Source organism: Quercus suber, unplaced genomic scaffold (assembly GCF_002906115.3).
Source record: "Quercus suber isolate HL8 unplaced genomic scaffold, Cork oak 2.0 scaffold_410, whole genome shotgun sequence".
In the NCBI taxonomy this organism is placed as follows: domain Eukaryota; kingdom Viridiplantae; phylum Streptophyta; class Magnoliopsida; order Fagales; family Fagaceae; genus Quercus; species Quercus suber.
Genome location: NW_027069861.1, coordinates 581,897 through 599,414, shown reverse-complemented (window position 1 = coordinate 599,414; position 17,518 = coordinate 581,897). Strand labels below are relative to the sequence as shown.

General features: G+C 35.5%; 1 protein-coding gene and 1 pseudogene across 1 annotated transcript in view; both read right to left on the bottom strand.

The window, feature by feature from the left end:
* Positions 1-806: 806 nt before the first annotated feature.
* On the bottom strand, positions 807-12,516 carry LOC111984771 (probable esterase KAI2; annotated as a pseudogene).
* A 4,496-nt stretch (positions 12,517-17,012) lies between these two features.
* LOC111984772 (probable esterase KAI2) overlaps positions 17,013-17,518 on the bottom strand; it is a 2,308-nt gene continuing 1,802 nt past the window's right edge. Inside the window, exon 3 of the mRNA XM_065761393.1 lies at positions 17,013-17,138. Within this exon, the coding sequence (XP_065617465.1) occupies positions 17,013-17,138 (126 nt within the window). The remainder of the gene's footprint in view (positions 17,139-17,518) is intronic.

Genomic DNA, 17,518 nt, shown 5'->3' with positions numbered 1-17,518 from the left:
TTGGAGCATTCCGTTTCGCTTTGCACTTATTCCGCTTCGATTGAGAAGGACCAAGCCACGCCGTTAGTAGCAAAATCAGGTAGTCAGTATCAGTTAAGGCTCGATTCGTCGGTGAAGACCGTGAAACCGTGCCCTTCGACGCAGGTCTCGTTGGCCGGTACCGAATCGGACAGAGTATCGGGCATGGGTTTCGGTTTAGCTGTGTTGATTTTTCTTGGTTTTTGTTTTGTTCTTCTTCACTGGTTTTGATGGGCACGACGGGGTTATGGTTGTGCAGTGATTTTTATGGGTTTGATGGTGGTTGTGGTTGTTTGATGGTGGTTGAATGAAATATTATTTTATTGTAGTGTTTATATTATTTTATTGTAGTATTTATATTATTTTATTGTGTTAAACGCTAAAATAGCTCCATTGCTGTAAGATGTGAGAAGGTAAAATAAACAAAGTGACTTTTTGTGTAGCTAAAAAGCTAAAAATTTAGCTCCATTGCTATGGATGCTATAGACTTATAGTGTTATACAATTTTTTTAAAATAAATTATGAATAAACAAAATCAAGTTTCGAAGTATTCGATAATATTATTGGCAAGTATATATATTATACAACAAAATAAGTATTATATATAGGTCTTAACATACACAAAAATAATTGTAAATAAAATTATAAAATAGTCCACACATCACGCGAGACATCACGTAGAACTCTAGAGAAATTATCCTAGTAAATCTTGAGAATCTCAATATGAAAACTGTTTATCCAAGTTCTTAATTAAAAAATAATTACAAAATACATGCAAAGTACATTCATCATGTTTTCAAGTCTCTAATACAATAACGAATGTGCTTAAGAAGTCCAGGAATCAAAATATCCGGCGAGCTCAATTGTGGCAAATGACCTTCTGAGGATGTGACTTCCACGATTGACTCAGTCCCAAGATTCTGAAACAAATATTCTGACACTGGGATTGGCACAGCAACATCCCTAATAATTAGTATTACGTGACAAGGCGTAGTGACATGACCTAGAATATGTCTCGAGTCACTCAAAAATATTGTATGAGCCAAACTCAAAGCTATGTCTAGTCTCATATTAAAGAGTGCTCGGGTGACTTCTTGGATTGCAATAGATTCCATGTCACCACCCACAATTAATGGAGCGAACCCAGACCACCATGCTTTGTAATTTGATTGTACCGCTTCAAATATTTGGTCTAGATCTTCAAGCTCAAACCCTCCACAATAATCTCCATCATTTAATAACTTTTTTAAAAAAAAAATCAATGTGTTACAAGTCCACCATATCACAAAAAGAATAAATTTTAAGAAAATATTAATGTCACAAGCACATATAATAACAAGCTCATAGCCTTGTGCATACGTACTTTTATTTATATCACTTTTATAATCTCTCCTTAATATGGTGAATTCATATATTACTATTTATGGATACAAGCCAAAAGTCAAATCATGTAAATTGTTGTTATATTAAAAAGTGACAAAAAATAGATTTTTCTTCTATGCCAAGAAAATCAAAACTAAGTTTAATTAGGATTTGGAGACAAATTCTCAAAATTCTCCATAGTGACCAAATTCACTTAACAATCTTCCAAATCAAGTCAAATTAGAAATTTCACCTTAATCCAAAAGGTAAGAATTAGAAATTGAGCCAAAATCCACAACAATTTTCCACCTTGTCGAAATTTGCAAAGCACCATAATTTATCAAATTCATTTGCAACCAAATACAAATTCTTAACAAATCTTCACCTTGAGATGACTTCCCTCAAACCATAAATGTGTCAAGTGTTGAAAGACTCGAAACCAAATTAGAGCCTAAAATAAATCAAAATCACCCAAACTACCTCCAAATCTACCAATAGACGCCAAGTGCTCTCAAAGAAGATGTTGAACTCAAATTAGAGTCAAATCAAAAGAATAAAATGCATATCACCCAAAGCTATCTTCAAATATGCCCATAGGAGCTAAATGCACCTGAAGAGGTTGTCATAAGTCTATTTATTGATCTTCTACAAGTCATTCTTTGACATCTTTCCTCCCAGTGCTAAAATCCATGAACCAATCAATAAAATCTCCAAAGAAGATAAATCCAAACACCTAGGTACTAAACCTTGGCTTTGAACAACAAATCCAAATACTTAGGTAATGAACCTTGGCTTTGATACTAGTTTGTTGTGACAGTGAAAGTTTTGGTACCAATTTTCTTTATGGGAAAAGGCTTTCAAATAACCTTCCACACAAGAGTGAGTGCAAAATTTATTATAAAGTTAAGAAAGATCTCTATAACAAATAATAGAATAATAGAAATAAAGAAAACTTGAAAGAAAAATAGAGATAACCACACACAAAATAGAACGTCATAGATTTATGTAGTTCTGCTTTTGTTATCCTACACCTATTGATAGTTAGGATGACTTTATCATAACAAAGAGAGTTTAAAAAGTGTTTAAACTAAAAGGAGGCATCATAAATAACAAAATCTCTCTAGGTTTCTTTTAAATTCATCCAAAGCCAATGTGGGAGGACCCTTGAACCAAAGCCAACAAACCTTTAATACTATTGTTTATTTATAATATCTATCCTGTAATGATCAAGGAATACATTTGTTTGTAGATAAGGGATACTTTTCTTTTTGGACAATAAATACAATTTTTTAGTGGACAAGGAATACACTTTTATTCCACTTAGAGAAACCCAAATCAAGTCAAATTAGGAATTCGAGACAATTTCTAACAAAAACTAGAGATAGGCATAAAAGAAGATTAAATCAAGATTTTAATTGCCAAGAGTCTTGTATCTCAACTAGTTGACATCTCCTTTTGTTTCTGAGACTTTAGTTGCTGTAACTACAACTTATAGTGGACATATAAATTAGTGAAAAAGGGAATGTGATCAAAATTAGAATAAAAAATATAAATAAATGAAAATGAAATACTTTGACTTTACATCAAATATTGGTAATTTTGCATAGTATGATCATTATTTTTGTAAATAATTAGTATTCCCTCCATCCTAAATTGTTAATCTCTATTTCATTCTGGAATGACCCAGAATATAGTCTTCTTTGAAAATTCAATAAACATATATATTTCCTACCTTATCATTACTTTATTTATAATGTCAATTACTCCTTTCATTAGAATTTAAATTAAGAAGGGTAGTTTGAAAACTTGAAGTTTTTTTTTTTTTTTTTTTTTAAAGACAATGTTTTAAATGATGTTTCTTTAAACTGTTGAATTTCTTAAACATGACTAAAATTTGGGATTGATAGAGTATTATTAATGATTAAAAAGTTAATTGGTTTGCTATCAACAACTAGTACTAATAATGATTAAACAGATTCTCTACCTTCAACCAACTGGTAGTAGCTTTCTCAACAACAACAAAAAACTACTATGTAGCTCAAGTTTAAAGAAAAATCATTATGAAGTGAACATTATGAATTGAAATTCTACCGTATTTATGTAACAAAAAAAACCCACTATGTTAAAATAATTAACGAGGTTGATTAGGTTATTAATTAATATAATTTATAGGTTATTTTTATCATAGAGCGGATGTCATAAATTGAAAATTATATCTTATCTTAAAAAAAAAAAAACTACTATGTTGAAATAATTAATCACGAGGTTAATTTGGTTATTAATTAATATTATATTATTAAAATCGTAGTAATTTCATAGCATTTCTAAATTAACCTACCACTTAACAAATATATTAAAAGGACTATGTTGTGAAATTGTTATGTGTCTCTAAAAGGATTCAAACACCAAAACAAAAAATAAATTCGTTATTTTAATAATTAGATGATTGAAAAAAAAAATTTAAATGTTGACGTTGATGGGATCGACGAACTACCCTGCCTAAACAACCTCACTAAGAACATTTGTCCACTCAGCCATGACACGGATGAAGACAAGCGAATTATTAATAAGAAGTTTTAATGCCTCAATCAGTTACCGATTAGTTGTCATATCGTTGGAAGCTCATCAACACCCACATTAATAAGCCCTGAAGCGTTACAAAAAGGGCACTAAAGCCACAATTAAAGCCCCAATGGCTAGAAAATTGTGAAGCTATATATACAAGTCCATCAGGACCAGACCAGGTACATACACACAACTGAAATACACTAGCATATGTACTTTTGATATTTTGAGCTCTCTTACTTCCTAAAAAGCTTCCATTTACTGACTTTATCATTAGAGGTTTCGTGACAGGCACTGCATCGATGACGATCTGAGGAGAGCTTTACATCACATTTGCAAGCTCAGTGACAAGGATTTGACTCTGTCTGGACAAACCTACATTGCTAACAATTTCTGCATCCCCAGACGTTTTATTGAAAACATCAAGAAATATAAGTTGTGTTACATGCACATTCCATGTGCTTTATTTGCAGAGAAATTTTGACACTAACACTTGTCTAACAGTAGGCACTTCCACTAACCGCAGCGAACACTCATCAGTACCGCTATCAATTGCAAACAGTACCACAAATATAATACAAACGAATGTATCCTAGTCTGCATGACACTATTACTATAGAGGAGCGAGCTAGTACTATCCTCTCAGTGCAAATGAGAGAAAATAAATAATTTTGTTTGCATGTAATTCCATATACAGCCATTAAAATTTGAACAAGTATAGAGCATTATCTCTTCATGGATTCTCAAAAAAAAACAAAAAAAACAAAAAAAAAAATCTCTTCACTCCTTCTATATTTATGATTGACTGATTGAAAGCTTGTTTGAACAAAACAAAACACAAAATAGTGGCCAATTGGATTGTGTCCCTGGTTTTCCCCTCATTTTTATGAGGTGGGTTTTTCCACGTAAAACGTGAATGCCTTTGCAAGTTCTCAGTTTTTATTATTTATTTATTTACTTATTTATTTTTAGTCTATTTCGGAGTTGATGATAATAAACAAATTATTTTATTAATTTTTATTTGTATATATGTGTGTATTTGGATTGAGATGAAAAATTAAAATTATTTTACTATTCAGTTTATTTTTGCTATTATTTATGGGTCCCACTGCACTTTTTAGTACTATTAATGAGTCTTACTGTACTATTTCAACTAACTTTTACATTTATTTTCAACAAAATATTTTTAGTTTCAGCAAAATAAGCGGTATCCAAACACATATATTCGCATGTCATGAAATGATAATGTGCTACTGGGTTATATAAATAATCTATCATTTTTTCTTTCCTTACAATTAAGATCTATTTGGAATCCGCTTATTTTGCTGAAATTGAAAATTTTTTACTGAAAATACTGTAAATAAAAATAAAAGTTAGCTGAGGTAGTACAGTGAGACCTATGAATAGTACCAAAAAGTACAATAAGACATATAAATAATAACAAAAATAAACTGAATAGTAAAATAAGCTGACTTTTTAATTTGAAGCTAAATTCATACGTAGTGGGAAGAAAGTGGGAAGAGGATTTGACTTGAGCCCAAATTTTTTTTTTTTTTTTGATTGGAAACATATGACTGAAATTCATTGATCTGGACAACAGTCCAAGGAAATTACATCAATCAGAATCTGATGTTCAATTAAGGGAGGAGTATCCTCAACCCATACAACATTATCTTCCACATTCATTGCATTCCTAGCAAGCAAGTGTGTTGCTACATTGGTGTTTCTATTAGTATGCATAGCCTTCCAAGAATTGAATTGCAGCAGAAAACTTTTCAGGCCTTCGACAATCTTCAGAATGGAAAGAGCAGGAGGGTTGGAGCCATTTAAAGCTTGTATAACTTGTTGTGAATCTCCTTCCACCACAATATCTTTTAGCCCAAGGTCCCAAGCTAAAAGGATACCCGCTTCAGCAGCTTTTGCTTCTGCTTCAAGAGCCCCCAGTTGGTATTCAACTTTCTTGCACATTGCTCCCATCATCTCCCCTTGGTCATTCCTAATGACCACCCCAAAACCACAGCAGCCCAGGTTGTTGAAGACCGCTGCATCTGTATTGACCTTGTATTTTCCTTTAGGAGGAAGTCTCCAGCGCTTGAGTCTAGGGACAGATGAAGAACCTAAGCAGCTGACCGGCCTGGAAGAACACACTTCAAGCTCGTATTTTTGAGCTTCCCCTACAATAGTTTTGCCCCATTTACAAACTCCCCCATGCCGAACTGCATTTCTATTGTTCCATAAACCCCATGCCGTGAAAGCAAAAGCATCCCAATTCATTTCCCCCGGTGACTCGAAAAGCATCCAAACCACATCTAGGAATTCCTTTGGGGGATGAACAAGCTTGTCCAGCCTAAATTTTGTTTCAGCCCAGGTCTCCTTAGCAATAACACATCCCCACAAGGCATGGCCAGAAGACTCACTTTCACCACACAAGTCACACTTATCCTCTGTTAACACCTTTCGGTGAAGCAAACACTGCTTCGTGGGGAGCACATTCCTACAAGCTCTCCACATGAAGTGCTTTATTTTATTCGGGCACTTTAGGTTCCAAACAACCTTCCAAATAGCTCTCATTTTTGAAGAGTCTGAGCTACCAAGGCTGTCCTCTCTTCCCTTAAGTTCATCAAGGTACTTAGCAGCAACTCTATGTGCACTCTTAACAGTAAAGATGTCGTTTGGGGACTTCGCCCACACCTGGGAGTCCGATGGGTTCATGCAACTAATAGGGATACTAAGGATAGCCTCTGCTTCGAAAGGGATAAACGTGCGTCGTATCAAGTCTACATCCCACTCCCCTCGTTCCTGCACAATTAGGCTTACCACTTTCTCCTCACAATCCATAGAGGTTCTTGGAGTTATTATTCTGCCTAAATCCGAGGAGGGAATCCATTTCTCCCCCCATATTTTAATTCTTTCCCCATTACCAACAACCCATTTGGTCCCCTCCTTAATCATAGGTATGGCAGCCACCATGCTTCTCCATATGTAGGAAGGATTTTTCCCCACTTGAGCATCCATGAAAGAGGAGTTTGCAAAATACTTTGCTTTAAGGACTCTGTGGGTCAAAGAGTTGGGGCTTTGCTGTATTCTCCAGCCTTGCTTGGCTAGGAGGGCGAGGTTAAAGGCCCTCAAGTCCCTAAAACCCAGCCCCCCCTCAGCCTTTGGTTTGCAAAGTTTTTGCCACGCCACCCAAGCAATCTTTATAACTTTGTCTTTCTTTCCCCACCAGAATCCACTCTCCATTGACGCTATCTCGGAGCAAAGAGAGTCCGGAAGCTTGAAACAATTCATGGTATATGTTGGTGTGGCTTGCGCAACCGCCTTTATAAGGATTTCCCTCCCCGCATTAGACAACAAACTCCCTTTCCAACCCGCTATCTTCCTACCCACTTGGTCTTTAATACGATTAAAGGCCTTTTTCTTGCCTCTTCCAACCATTGGGGGTAATCCTAAGTACTTTTCGTGTTGTTTGACAATCTGAGCTCCAAAGGTATCCTTCACAAAATTCTGAATATCTTCCTTTGTGTTCTTGCTGAAAAAAAGCGAGGTTTTTTCCCTATTCAGCTTTTGCCCCGACTCCTTTTCATAGACTTCCAGTACCGAGGCTACTTGTATGCACTCCTCCATAGTTGCTCTACAAAAAATAATGCAATCATCTGCAAAGAAAAGGTGCGAAATTGAAGGGGCAAGTCTGCTCACAGCCACCCCTCTTATTAACCCCATGGCTTCCTTTTCCCTTAGCAGAGCTGTTAACCCCTCAGCGCACAATAAGAACAAATAAGGGGAAATAGGATCCCCTTGGCGCAGCCCCCTAGTTGGTGTAATTGTGCCTCTTGGTTCCCCATTAATAAGTACCGAAAACGACGCCGTGGTCACACACATCATAATTAGTGAGATCCATTTTTCTTCAAATCCCATTTTCCGCATCATCGACCCAAGATAGGCCCATTCTACACGGTCATAGGCTTTAGACATATCTAACTTGATAGCCATAAACCCAACCTTCCCCTTTTTTCTTTTAGCAATGGAGTGCATGGTTTCAAACGCCATAACTACATTATCTGTTATAAGCCTTCCCGGCACAAAGGCGCTCTGTGCTTCATTGATCACACTGTGCAAAATTTTCTTAAGTCTATTCGCAAGGACCTTTGATATTAACTTGTAAATTACATTGCATAGGCTAATGGGGCGGTAATCAGTTATCTTTTGGGGGTTTTTGGTCTTAGGAATCATGCAAATATAAGTATCATTGATACCCCTAGGCATTATACCTGTGTTAAAGGCCTGTAAAACACAATTTTGTACACTAGGGCCAACAATATCCCAATATTTTTAGTAAAAGATAGGGGACATACCGTCGGGTCCCGATGCTTTTGTTGGGTGCATTTGTTTGAGTGCACTCCAGACCTCCTCTGCCCGGAACTCCTTGAGAAGTGTTTGGTTCATTTCTGGGGTAACCCTTCCATCCATAGCCTCAAGGCTTGCATCAAAAGAAGCAGGTTGGTCAGAACTGAAGATTGACTTGAAATAGTCCAAAATAATGTTCTTTACTATCTCGGGCTCTTCTTGCCACACACCCTCATCATCCAAAATTCCCCCCACTCTGTTCTTACGTTGCCTTTGGTTGGCTGTGGCATGGAAAAACTTTGTATTTTTGTCCCCATTTTGCAGCCAGCACACACGCGACCTTTGGTTCCACATGATTTCCTCCTTTGTGTGAAGCTCATTGATTTCCTTTCGGACTGCTTGTATCTCGTCTGCCGTCTTATGCAGCAAATTTAGGGACTCAAGTAGCTGAAGGCGCGATTGTTTCTGCTTTAGACACTTATAAACATTCCCGAAACTATTCTGGTTCCAGCATTGGAGTTGACTCTGGCATCTCTCTAATCTCTCTTGGATAGGCCGGGCAGAGTCATCCTTATATGGATCCTAAGCCATTTCAATGACTTCCTTACACTCTTCCTCCTTTGTCCACATTGCTTCAAAAAAGAAGCGCTTCTTTCCCCGTTTTCTGTAATGATTCTTTTTTAGTAGCAGAACCAGCAGACTGTGATCTGATGCCGACATCAACACATTGTGAACCTTTGCCTCAGGAAAAATCTTCATCCATTCCTCATTTGCTACCATTCTGTCCAGCCGAAGCAGCGTGCGCTGATTACCATACCTTCCATTACACCAGGTAAACTTCGGGCCGACAAAGCCTAAATCAATCAAGCCACATCTGCTAAGAGACTCCCTAAACTCACCCATTTGATTAGCATCCCTTTCTTTCCACCCTAGCTTCTCGTCTGAATGCATGATTTCATTAAAATCCCCACAGACCAACCACGGCATCTTGCATTGGGCAAACAGGGATTCAATCAATTGCCAAGAGCTTTGCCTCTTACTTGTGACGGGATGCCCATAAAAGCCGGTGGTCCTCCACGGGCCTCCACTGCCTTCACCGTGAACCACCATGTCGATGTGGGAGTGAGAGCAACTCTTAAACCGTACATCTACTCCTTCCTTCCACAGCATTGCCAGTCCGCCACTTTTGCCATCACTAGGAACTATAATCCCTTGGGTAAAACCTAATTTGTGTTGAAAACCTTTCATCCTATCAGTTGTTGCTTTCGTTTATGCCAAGAACACCAAAATGGGGTTTTTTCCTTTCACCTCCTCGGTGAGTGTACGAATTGCCGGAGGAGTCCCCAACCCCCGACAATTCCATGCTAAAATGTTCATTGAGCTCGGCGGTGCTGCACCGCAGCCACCGCCTCTCCGCCAACCTTTCTCTTATCTTCATCGATTTTTTCCTCTGTCTGAAGCTTACCTTTCTTGCGTTTGGTATTTAGAGCATTAGGATCCAGCTCTTGTAATGGAACCGGGCCACTTCTTTTTAATTTTTCTGGGCTGTCTCTTTTACCTGGGCTTGGCTTATTGGTTTGCCTTGCAAGCCTTTTCCAATGCCCGCTTGTAGGGCCCAAAGTCTCAAAAATCCATCCCTTGTCTTTGTTAAAACTCATTGCTAATGGGCTAGATAATTCTTCGGCCCATGGAATAATCTCACTTAACTCCAAGCCCACCTCACTACTTGCCACCGTGTGCCTTGCCTTTTCTTCAGGTTTGCTATCATCCACCTTATTCTTGGTTTTCTCCCATTGCATGTCACCCTCAATTTCTGCTGTTGGTAAGGTGCCTGTCAGTGAATTCAAACTTCTCATGTCAACTCCCACCTCCCCCTCTTCTTGTAGCAGGTAAGACTTTCCATTTTCATGATTTAACACCTCATCCTGACCCTTTTTTCCTCTCGGTTGTACCTCTGCCCAGGCCTCTGATTGGTCCTCTGCCCACTCACGTGACCCTCACTTACTCCCTCCTGCACCTCTTGCCGGACCGATTCTTTCACTGGCAATCTCACCGTCGTCTCCTCCCTATTCTGTTTGACATTCGTTCTGCTTGTGCCTTCTGCTTTCCCTTGATCATTCCCTACCCGTCTTCCTGGCTCACCCCTTAGCCACGCCCCATATTGCATACATCCTTCCTCCTCTCTATTCGTCGAACTCTGTTTTTCTGCACATTCCTTTTCTCCGTGATCCAACTTTCCACATCGGTAGCAGAAGTTCGGCAGCCGCTCATATTTGAAAAATACCCATCTGCTCTCTCCGCCTTCAATCGAAATCCTTTTCCCCCTGACCAGCTTTTTTGTAACATCAAAACGTATACGTACTCTTAAAAACTTCCCCCATTGTACACCTTTTTCGGGCACATCAATGTCTAGGACCAATCCCATCTTCGCCCCAATTTCCAACCCAGTTTCCCGTGTCATACTCTTTAGGGGCAGATTATAGATTTGAACCCAAAAAGGGGACCATTTTAGGACCATCTACCAACTCTCCTTCAAATTCCTGCAAGAGTATAAGTTGCTTTTCAAAACTCCACGGGCTCATCTCCATGACCCGTTTCTTGTCTCTTCCATTGCCAAACTCCACAAGAAACATGTCATCTTCAATTTCAGAGATTTGAAGACCCTTGTTTGGTTTCCACAACATTTTCATGTTCTTTCTCAAAACTTCCAGAAAAATGATACGTTTAGTGAGAATCTTCATAACCACACAGTTTTTTCCTATCTCCCTCGCTACCTTTGTACTACTACTTCCTAAGGCAATATCTTCGCCTTCTTCTTCTGTAAAGCTTAGCTTGCTCCCTAGAGCTTCCAGTTCATCCGCCATACTGCTTTAAAACCCACTCTCCCTTCCCCAGAGAAAGAGGTTACCAGGCCTGACCTCACCGCTCCAGGAGGCCACAAGACTCTTGCAAGGCTACGCTGCAAGACCAACACTTCTTTTACATGCGCGAGGGCAAGAGAGCACTTGCTAGAAATTTTTAATTTTTTAAAATTAAGCGGTCATTGAACCATAAGTTTATGGACTATATATAAATAACTCTTTAAAGTTACGCATGCGCATTATAGTAGTTTCTTATTGTTTTTTGTTTTTTTGTTTTTTTTTTTTTTGTTTTTGGCTGAATAAGTAGTTTCTTATTGTTTACCGAGTAAAAGAGTACTAATTAATAGTTATGCGACAACGAATAATTCTTTGTCTTGAAATATACTACTAGTGAATCAAAATATTACTACAATAAGAAATTTTTTTTTCCTAAAATGGCAGGACAACCTTTTTTATTTTATTTTATTTAAATCTTAAATATTTCCATTCGAAATACTAAAAAAATATCTTATAAACTATAAAGCTTTTAGTATAAGATTAATAATTAATACTAAGCGAGAATTTTTTGGCTGAATAAGTAGTTTCTTATTGTTTACCGAGTAAAAGAGTACTAATTAATAGTTATGCGACAACGAATAATTCTTTGTCTTGAAATATACTACTAGTGAATCAAAATATTACTACAATAAGAAATTTTTTTTTCCTAAAATGGCAGGACAACCTTTTTTATTTTATTTTATTTAAATCTTAAATATTTCCATTCGAAATACTAAAAAAATATCTTATAAACTATAAAGCTTTTAGTATAAGATTAATAATTAATACTAAGCGAGAAAAAAAAAATAGATCGAGTATGTATTTATTTATAAATTTTTTTTAAAAAAATAGAGTTTCAACCTATAATGTTCACGGTCCGTTTACTCCACTTACTCTTTATTATCCAATATACCAGCTGATTTTTAATGTACCACAGATCTCTTATTCAAGAAGAAGATAATTAAAACCCACAATTTATAGTATATAACTACGATGTACGTACGTACCTTGGGTGGGCGAGAGCATGACAATCTTGGAGAATAGATCAAGTTGCATGACAGTGGTGATGAGACCTATCATGCTTGAGACTGAATGGCCAACAAAGATGCAGGAATCAACTTGTAGCTCTTCTAAAATTGCAAGCAAATCATATGCAAAACCCTCAAGCGTGGAGTATCTTTCAAAAAAAAAAAAAATCAGGGTTTGTAGCACCCACCCCCATATTATCATAGAGGATGACATGGTTTTCATTAAGGAGATGAGGCATAAGGTACTTCCACACTGACTGATTTGTGCCAAACCCATGTCCTAGTACTATCGGTGTAGACATCAAAATTTTATGATGTATTCACAATCGTCCGATTGTTCATGATAAAATATATGTGATTGAATCAATCTCCAATTGATGATATGGACGATCAGCGAATGAAATCAAGCCACGTGGCAACATCAAATGAAAAAAGCCATGGCAACGTCATAAGAAAAGGCCTATACAGAAAATTCTTATTAAATGAAATACCAAATTAAATTCATAATTCAACTTTTAATAAATGTTGAGAAAAAATTCCAAATTAAATACTATTAAGGTGCCTATAAATAGAGGCTTCTCATATAAGAAAAAGGGAAACATTCAGAGAGAAAACACTAATAACACTCTGCCAAAATAGAGAGTCATCTCTAAAGTTCATAGAAATTCTATTGTTCATCAAGGTCTATTCCTACTTCTTCAAATCAAAGTAGAGATTCTCATTTAATCTAGTTCAAGATCAAGCCAACGGCCCTTACATCAAATCAAGCACATTCAACTATTCATTCAACTTGGAGACATCAAAGCACGATTCAAGATCAAGTTTTATAGCTCCTTTGGATTGTAACATTTCTTGGAGATTAAATCAGAGGACTTTATTGTACTCTTTCATTGTAAAGATTCATATAGAGGATTGTACTCACAAATATACAAATCAAATATAAATTGATTATTTGTTATACCATTTCATGATCGTGTGATTTATCTTTTACGAAAATTGTGTGTATAGTCGGTTTTAGGTCTTTGGAGGCTATATATATATATATATATATTCATTGATTTATATATAGCTAGCACCGCATATCTTTTATGATAAATGACAAAGTAATAAACAACTGTTACGTATACATGTTTTTTATACATTTTTTGGCTCTGCAAAGTGTGTGACTTGTCATTTTTCCTGTCACCGCACCGTTAGGCGTTAGTCCACAAAATGATACAGCGAGCGACACTTGCAAATCAATGACTTTAGTTACTCCACACTTAAATGAAAACTCTATTTCTTGCCATTTCTTTTTTCGAAAATTAAATTTAATCACTTTACTTTTATTTCAATTATGAAATTAGTTCTTAAGATTTGATTTTTGTTAATTTAATCTCTAATTTTATTAAAATAAATCAGTTTAGTCCTACCATCCAAATTTATTAACATTTTTTTTTTCATTCTTAAAAAGAATAACACCCATCAAACAAACAAACAATTAAATGACATATACATTAGGATTTTTTAATTTAAAAAATGTTTATAAAGGACATCGTTCAAGACCGGATTAACTCATTATTATAAAGTGAGGAATTGCATTCACAAAAATTAAACTTTAAAGGTTTAGCCAAAAAAAAAAAAAAACTTTAAAGATTAATGTGATAATTGACATAAACATCAAGAGACTAAATTGAATATTAATGTTCTTGAATACCAAAGAAAAAATAGAAATTCTAATTTTCACATTTTATTAAGGTGAACCTATAATACTTTTTTTTATATAAAGAAACTATAATACTTGAAGTTGTAAAAGCATTCACACCAAAACTGTCAAAATAACTTAAAAGTTATTTTGATAGCTCAAACACCAAAAAAATGCCTTTATCAATGTTGTTAAATTTAAAAGTTTTTAGCAATTTGCTACAACAAGTTGCTACATTATTACTAGTAACAACTTACTGTAGCAAGTTGTTACATTATTTTATTAATTTCTCTCTCTCTCTCTCTCTCTCTCTCTCTCTCTCTCTCTCTCTCTCCTTTTCCCAACAGACAACCCACATGCATTCTCGACACAACAAGTCTCATCGCCACTCTCTCCTTCCCACCTGTCACCATCCCAAAACCTTCCTCGCCGACATCGAAGAAGAACTCGTCAGAGCTCTCAAGGATCCTGTCGTGGATGAGAAAGTGGGCCTCCTGGGATGACGAGAACACTGGTATTCTCTCGTCGGGGTCATGGGTTTGTGATTTGTGGTGGTTGTGGGTTGGATAGTTTTTGTTTTTAGCGGAGGTGATGTGGTATGGATCACTCACCGAATCATTGGGTTGATTTGGTAGTTATGTGGGTTGATTCAGTGGCTGTGGGTTGATGGGTGTGGTTGTCACCGTTGGTTGTGATTGTTGTTTGTTGTGTTGATTGGTTATTTTATTGTGTTGTTTATATTATTTTAATATATTGTGTGTTAAAATAAAAGTTTTGATGTTAGATGTATTTAAAAGTGAGTTGTTAAAATAGATAAAATGACTTTTTAAGTTGTTAAAAACTATATTTTTTGACATCTTTATTGTGAATGCTCAAGGCTAAAGAAATAACCGGTTTTTTATATTAAAAATAAAAAAAAAACGAATTTCTTTAGATAGTGTTGGTGCTGGTGATTTATGACAACCAGCAAAATAGCGTTGTGATAAGTTTCAAAGCATATATACCTAGCCCGCGAAATGGCGTTGTCATAGCACTGTGCTTACCCCTGTCATTATTATTATTATTATTATTTTGAAAGAAAACATTTCACATTGAGACAAGTAAAAACTTAGTCGAACTTTGAAATCCCAATTCCAAACTTTGTAAGAGCACTAGCATGGGAATGTAAACATTCTTCAGTTGCTATTTTACAACTTAAGTCACCCAAAATTCACTCTATCCGAGTTTGTAAACTTAAAAAAAATTTGCAACTTATGAATAGTAAGTTGCATATATGCAACCTTAGGGCCCGTTTGGTTTGTATTTTCAAACAACATTTTTTAGTTTTTAAACAGCATTTCACGCATTTCAACGCACTTTTTCACCCACACGTATTTCAAAAAATTACAAACAACAATTTTCAAACTACTCTACCAAACACCTCCTTACTATTCGTAAGTTATTTTAAAAAAATTATTTTAATATGTGGTTGTGTGAAGAGAAAAAGTGAGTGGGAGAAAAAAAGTGAGAATAATTCTTTTTATTATTTTATTAGGTAGTTTGTATTATTTTATTAGGTTGTATGTGAAAATAAAAATTAGGATGTAGAGTGAGTTGTAAAATGAGTTGGTAAAATAGATAAAGTAGTATTTGAGAATACAAAATAAGTTTTTTTTTTTTTTTTGCATCCTTGAATGCTAATGCTCTAAAACTCTAGCAGTAATGCTTCTGTGATATTAACGTTTTAAGTGTTTGGCAAATTATGGTAAATAGTACTTTAGAGTTATGGGTTTATAAGATGGAGGAATGCTATATTCATAATATTTTCACAACAAATCATAGGTGATAAGTTGTTATTGGTTCTAATTTGAATCTATAACTTAAATTACGTTTTTGCCCACCCATAACAACCCATCACTTATAATTTGTTATGAAAATATTGTGGAAATAACATTTTTAGAAAAGTGTTTTTAGTAGAAATTGCTAAATGTTTGGAAATTTCACTAAAGAGGTTTTTAGAGGAATTAATTTTAGCAAGATTATTAAAAATGCATTGGCAAATTTGTGAAAAAAAAGGCTAATGGGCCATATTTTTACAAGTGTCATAACGAAGTTAAAGAAGGTGGACCCAAGTAAATTTGAGCTCCATTAGAGTAAGGAATCAAAAGCAATTCACACTAAATCTAGGTCAAACAAGTTTTATTTCAACATAACTTTTGACTCATATGCATATTGTGATGATTCAAGTTGGGTAGGGACTTAAAGGGATACCAATTCTTTAGTTCATGAAAAGTCTAAATTATAACGTCTAATGGATAAAAAAAGTCAATTAAGGGGAGCATGAAAATCTGAAATTTTTTTTTTTCCAAACGAGAGGTCTACTTATAATAGGATTTTTTGGTCCTCCTTAAAAGGCTCTTTAGATCAAATTCAAGGGAGAGCAACCTTAGAAAAAAAATTTGTTTTTCTTAGAGTTATATATATATATATATATAATTTTTTTAAAGAGTTTTCTTTGATGTAATAACTTGCTAAAAACCTTGCTAAGGCAAGGAATGAAATCCAACATTCTATTGGTATGTTCTTAACAATACTTTGACGATTTTAGTACTTAAATTATGGGTAATTATTAAGTACTCTCGGAGTATCATAAATGCGTATTCTTCTCTCTCACATAATTGTAAGTTCTACTAATTAAATTTATGATAGGACCCACAATTCATGTGAAAATGGGAATACGCATTTATGGTACTTCAAGAGTATTCAATAATTTTCCTTAAATTATTGTGTTTTTGATTGATTAATCTATCTAGTTGAATTATAAAATAAAAATGGTTAGAACTACAAATAAATGTGTTGCTTGTGGATCCCTTTAGTGTTTTAAGAAATTGTTGTTTTCCTCAAATTAATTTTTCTTTACCAACCAAATTTTAAATTCTCAAATAAATTTTAATTTTTTAATTGTATTTTATCTCTTGGATTGCTAATCCCTTCTCTATGGATTCAATCTTAGATTAAGTAAGTTATATTACTTTGTGACAATCCTGCATTTAGGAGCATTGAAGTCGAATAAAAAAGATTGATGAAGACCATCTAAAAACTCTTGTAATGAAACTTGGGAGCCACCAACACCCCCTACATTAAAGTCAATTTTGATGCAGCAGTGAGGGAAGACAACGCATATGCAATAGCTGTGACCAGTGGTCCAGTGATAACGACCACGGTTTCATCAGTGTGGACTTTAATCAAAGGATTAGGTTTCTGGTAGCACATCAGTAAATCAAAGGCAGAAGAAAAGGCAGTAGTGTTGGCTTCCATCAGTAAATCGACCGATTGGGTTTCTAGTAGGAGTATGTTATCTCTGATCTGTAGGAGATGCTCTCTCTACCTCTTTAATAATCCACAATATCCTCCCCCACTTTTCAATTGAACCTGTCATTAGCGAAACTCGAAGAATAATACAGTAATTGTCTATAGCCTTCGAGTTTCGTATCTCATATAGGTAGATTGGCAGTCTTTAATTTTATGGCCCATAATGGTAAGATGGGCTTGTTTTGTGTAAAAAAAAAGGGTGGGGGGGGGGGGGGGGGGGGGGAATAAGGTCTCATCGATCTCCACTGTTCCTATTGAATGGTTTTTTT